A 5,895-nucleotide genomic window follows, 5' to 3' on the forward strand; every position below is an offset into this window, starting at 1 on the left:
GGAACTAGCTCTGTAGACCAGGCTGGTCTCGAACTCACAGAGATCCGCCTGCCTCTGCCTCCCGAGTGCTGGCATTAAAGGCGTGCGCCACCACCACCCGGCCTCTTTCTTTCTTTTTGTTTTGTTTTTCAAGACAGGGTTCCTCTGTGTAACAGCCCTAGCTGTCCTGGAACTCGCTCTGTAGACCAGACTGGCCTCAAACTCAGAGATGCACCTGCGTCTGCCTCCCGAGTGCTGGGATTAAAGGCGTGCACCACCCCCACCCAGCCCAGGAAGGCTTTTACCCGGCACTCCAGAGACTGGCTGTGAACACTGGGAGAACCAGGGGGCAAGTGCGGCAGTGCTTTTTCCACCCTGTGGCTCTAGAGCCCGGTCCCGGAAGCAGTCTCTGAAATCGCGGCTTCTATGGCGCTGAGAGCGGACTGCAGCATATTGCCCTCCCCTCGGAAGCGGGAACTCGAGTGGAGCCTCATGGATCGCCGATTCCCTGCAGCGAGACTCTCTGTAGAAGTCCTCGGGGACAGGTGGCTGAGGAGAGCCATGTGTGAGTCTTGGGTTTTGAATTTGCTGTTTTTCAGATGGTTCAAGGGATAGTAACATTTTAAGAGAAGTTCCTCTGGACTGAAATACACAACATGGTAAGGAAAGAAAGGTGAAATGAAAGCAAGGGGGCACACACCTTTAATCCCAGCACTTGGAGGCAGAGGCAGGTGCATCTCTGAGAGTTCGAGATCAATCAGGGCCACCTAGTGAGTCTCTGTCTCAAGAAACAAACAAACAAAGCCAGTGCGTGCAGTAGGATCAGAAACCCATTGCCATTGTTCTTGAGTTCCCAGTAGTCCTCATTGTCCGCTATGTTCAGTGAGTCCGTTTTTATCCCAGGCTTTTTAGGCCGTGGCAGGGAAGAGACAGAAATCTTTAATAAATAAATAAATTTATAAAAAAAAGAAACAAACAAACACACAAAAAGGTAAAGGATGAGAAAAAACACAAATTGTGGGTCTTAGTGGGGAAAATAAGTTGCAACTAGGAAGCTGACGGTTCCAGGAGTCTACAAAGATGAACACAGCTGCCCTTCTGCACTAAACACTCGTTAGCATAAGCGACTCCACCACAACCAGCATAGTCCCGGTCCGCACCCGTGCTGCCTCCTTATCTGACAGCTGGACATGGAAGAAGCCCTTCCTTAGTGTCAGGGTCCCTGGAGCCATGAGCCCCATCCAGGCTGAGAGGGCGTTTCAGCTCCTCTAACTCGGAAGTAAACGTCTGCTCGACAGGGCGCTAGTGGCAAGGCCAGAGCGGATCTTGAATGTTTAACTCAAGTAGCGTCTGCTAGCTCTTGCCGTTCTCATGACTTCAAAAGTATTTTTTTAAAAAGCTGTCTTGCTTCCCTGTTCAATTAGGAACAGATTTGTTTTGAATTGCTTTCAGTGGGGCTGGAGAGATGGCTCAGAGGTTAAGAGCGCTGACTGCTCTTCCGGAGGTCCTGAGTTCAGTTCCTAGCAACCACATGGTGGCTCACAACCATCTGTAATGAGATCTGGTGCCCTCTTCTGGTCTGCAAGTATACATGCAAGCAGAACACTGTATATATAATAAATAAATAAATCTTGAATTGCTTTCAGTGGCTTCATTAAGACAGAAAGTCACAGGGCTGGGTAGATGGCTCTGTGGTTAAGAGCCCCTCCTGTAAATTTGGGTTCGATTCCCAGCACCTGTATCTCTAGTTCAGGGGACCCGACCCCCTATTCTGGCCTCCAAGAACACCAGGCACAGACACACATGGCACAGAACTCCTCCACACATAAAATAATTATTTAAAGGGGCTGGAGAGATGGCTCAGAGGTTAAGAGCACCGGCTGCTCTTCCAAAGGTCCTGAGTTCGATTCCCAGCAACCACATGGTGGCTCACAACCATCTGTAATGAGATCTGGTGCCCTCTTCTGGCGTGCAGACATCCATGAAGACAGAATGATGTATACATAATAAATAAATCTTTAAAAAAAAAATAATTATTTAAAAAATGTCACAGACACTATCTAGCCTCAGCTCTCTTGGGTCATAGATTTAGGTCACTGGCCACTAGAGGGCAACCACCTTTCCTCAAATACACTGATTCTGCGCAGTGGGACCTCTGTGTACATACTGCAGGAAGCCCCCACACATAAACACGCTGGGACCCGTGTATCTGTTACCTGCTAGTATTAGACACAAATAGTTGTAATTATTTCAGAGTTAAGTCTGATAAGTTTTCAAAAGATTTCCTTATCACTTTCAAGTGATAGGTAGATTTTTTAAAATAAAGTATTTTTTATGTTTATGTGCACGAGTGGGTTTATCTATTTATTTGCTTTTCAGACAGTGTCTCTTAGCATAGCACTGCCTGGCATAGAATTCATTGTGTAGACCAGGCTGGCCTGAAACTCACAGAAATCCACCTATCTCTGCCTCCTGAGTGCTAGAATTAAAGATGTCCAGCCTGCTTATGTGTGTTTATGTACACTACATGTGTCTTGGTGCCTGAGGAGTCCAGAAGGGGGCGCTGGAACCCCTGGAACTGCAGTGATGGGCAGTTGGAAGCTGCCTGGTGTGGGTGCTTATAACCAAACTGGGGTTCTCAGAGCGACAAGTACTATTAATCACAGAGCCATCTATCTAGACCCGAAGCAGGCTAGCAGGAATAGTCTTAGAAGTTAACATCTTATACTTCTCGAGACTTCTCAAAAGCCTGTGAGTGCCTGCCCACCTCTGGGGTCGCGGGCATGCTTGCTTTGTTGTAAGGTGTGGGACTGAACCCAGGGCCAAGCACAGATGGGGCAGGTGTCTGCCTCGGGCGGCATTCACAGCCCCAGAGATAGTTTTGAGTTAAAAGAGAGAAGAAAGGAAGTTTTTATGCCATAAAAGGAAAGTTAGGCCACATCTCTAACCCCCAGAATGCCCCCAGAATGAGGGGAATCTGGGTATTTACCCTGCAAGCTCAGTCTCCCTCAGAAAAGCACCTCTCCCTTGTGACACATGTTTTGAACAAACCTATCTAATATGAGTAAGTTAAGTCAATATATAATAGGTTTTTTTGCCTCTGAAAAAAATTTATTGTGCTCTGAGGTTTTAGTAAAAAGTAACAGTGTGAATAAGCACATTGTCGTGGTGATCATGAAATTCGGACAACATCAGGCAGCTCACTGTCAGGTTGCTGAACAATGTTTTCAAAGCTTTTCTCAGATTCCCCAAGCTCCACCAATATTAGGCTGTGGGTCTCTGCCTCTTTGATGAAGACTGGACGAGGCACCGGTCTCTGGGCGCAGCAGAACATCATTAGGAATCATGCCATTGCCTTTTTTGTGAGCTTGTCATGTTTGGTTCTATCTCAGTATCTGGGATATCCAGGAGCTGGATCCTGGCTAATAGTTATCTTTTTAAACATAGAATTTATTTTTATTTTATGTGCATCGATGTTTTGCCTGCAAGTGTGTCTGTGTGAAGATGTCAGATCCCCTGGAACTGGAGTTACAGACAGGTGTGAGCTGCTATGTGGGTGCTGGGAATTGAATCCCAGTCCCCTGCTCCTAACCGCTAAGTCAACTCTCCAGCCCCATGTAATACCTATTTTTGAATACTGCCACCTCCCTCGTTGCTCTGTTAGGAGAGAAAGGAAAAGGGATCTTACAGAGCATTGTCTCTGAAAAGGGGAGTTGGGGGGGGCGGTCTGTGAATCACCTGCTATGGGGCTGCCTCGGCAGGGTGGCCAGTGGTTGGTGTCCTGGGTTCTGCCAAACCACCCTTCTGCATGCTGGTGCTTACCTGTTACACCTAGATTGGGCTTTGCCACATAGCATGGGAAATGTTCTGAAAAAGGATACATCTAGTTCACTCTGAAAGAGAAAACAAAAACATACGGTGAAAAGAGGACCCGACAGTCCCATCCCCTGAGCAGACAGGGATGGCTCTGCCTCCAGCTTGGAGCAGCAACTCCTGGAGCCCAGGGCGGGACCTGGAGCTGGGAACTGAAAATGGGGGAAGGAAAAGAAAGCTGCAGCTTAGAGGATTGTTCGAGGTCAGACAGTGGAGGGACAGCTGGGCTTGGTGGCTCATGTCTGTAATTTTGGGAAGCTGAGGCAGGAGGATTGCTACAAACTCAGGCCTGTCTCAGTTAACAGAGTTAAGATCCTGTCTCGAAACACACACACACACACACACACGAAAGCAGGAGAATAATAAATTAAACCAACGTTTGTAGACAAGGGGTCATCTGACACACACACCGGGAGCGGCAGCCACATGCTTTTGCATCCATTGATTTACTTCCAGTTTATCTCAGGGAGGCAGGGAACAGCGTTATCAATGGCAAACTATCGATAACAACCCAAGAATCTATCAAGGGGGGCATGAGCTAAGTAAATTATAGCCAGTAGCAATTGATGATGCAGATGTTTAATTAAAGCGATAAGAGCTTGTGTATCTCAGAGGTACGGTGCACCTGCCATTTTTAATGCCCTACGGTTGATCTCTACACTACAAAAATTAGATAATATTGTTGGACAGTGGTGGCATGTACACACCTTTGATCCCAGCACTGGGGAGACAGAGGCCTGCGGATCTCTGTGAGTTCGAAGCCAGCCTGGTCCATGAAGTGAGTTCCAGAACAGCCAGAGCTGTTACACAGAGAAACCATGTCTCAAAAAACAAAACAAAATAATAATAGTAATGATAATAAGAATAATAAATGTTGGCCGGGCGATGGTGGCGCACGCCTTTAATCCCAGCACTCGGGAGGCAGAGGCAGGCGGATCTCTGTGAGTTTGAGACCAGCCTGGTCTACAGAGCTAGTTCCAGGACAGGCTCCAAAGCCACAGAGAAACCCTGTCTCGAAAAACCAAAAAAAAAAAAAAAGGAATAATAAATGTTAAAAAGTGGTGGTATGTAGTTAATCATTTTATTCAGGGATTCCATACCCATTGATTCAACCAAGCACTCTGAAATCCTTGGAACAGCTGCTGGTATGAACATGCACACTTTTCACTCTGCTGTGACTCTTAGGTGTGATTATTCATAAAGCATTCACTGGAGCTAGGTGCTATCAGCACTTAGATGAATCAGAGTTTATGGCAGTGTGTATGTAGGCTATACGCACATACCAACCACTGTTCATGAGGGAATTAAACCTGTAGGGATTTGGTGTGGTGGGGGCCTGGAGCCCTTCTCCCAGCTCTGTCGGGGTTATCCTGTGGACAGATGTACGAGGAGATGTCCATTCCCAAAGTTACAGGTGCTGTGTTAAGTCTAAAGGGCAGATGTCCCTAATTGGTGGGCCAATTGAGGATCTTCCACCCATTTTTTTTTTTCCCGAGACAGGGTTTCACTGTGGTTTTTTTTGGAGCCTGTCCTGGAACTAGCTCTTGTAGACCAGGCTGGTCTCGAACTCACAGAGATCCGCCTGCCTCTGCCTCCCGAGTGCTGGGATTAAAGGCGTGCGCCACCACCCGCCCGGCCCTCTTCCACCCATCTTGAAAACATCGGATTGGGAGAGCACTTTCAGGTTCAGAGTAAAATTGAGATGAAGGTATAGAAATACCTCACATGCATAGCCTGCCCACTTCTCAATATCCAGTCACAGAGCGGGCTCTCTGTTCACAGGGAGGGGCTCTTGATCACCCTGCTTGCTACAGGTCCCCCCACGAGTTCACACTGGGCTGTCCTCTGGCCAGTATGCAGTCTGAATCTTAACAAATGCAGAGTGCCACAGATGCAGCCGCTTTTCCTCCTGCCCATCTGAACTATTGTCAATAAAATAGTTATGCAGACGGAAGAGGAAATGGAAACGAGATCGTGGGCGATGGGCTTCAGTGTGGACAGGATGGGCGATGGGCTTCAGTGTGGACAGGATGGGCGATGGGC

At 47.6% G+C, this 5,895-nt stretch overlaps 1 protein-coding gene across 1 annotated transcript in view; it reads right to left on the bottom strand.

Moving 5' to 3' along the window:
- Ap4s1 (adaptor related protein complex 4 subunit sigma 1) overlaps positions 1-5,895 on the bottom strand; it is a 51,052-nt gene that overhangs the window by 5,074 nt on the left and 40,083 nt on the right. Inside the window, exon 5 of the mRNA XM_005343746.2 lies at positions 3,861-3,872. Within this exon, the coding sequence (XP_005343803.1) occupies positions 3,861-3,872 (12 nt within the window). The remainder of the gene's footprint in view (positions 1-3,860; positions 3,873-5,895) is intronic.

Source organism: Microtus ochrogaster, chromosome 1, assembly GCF_000317375.1.
Source record: "Microtus ochrogaster isolate Prairie Vole_2 chromosome 1, MicOch1.0, whole genome shotgun sequence".
In the NCBI taxonomy this organism is placed as follows: domain Eukaryota; kingdom Metazoa; phylum Chordata; class Mammalia; order Rodentia; family Cricetidae; genus Microtus; species Microtus ochrogaster.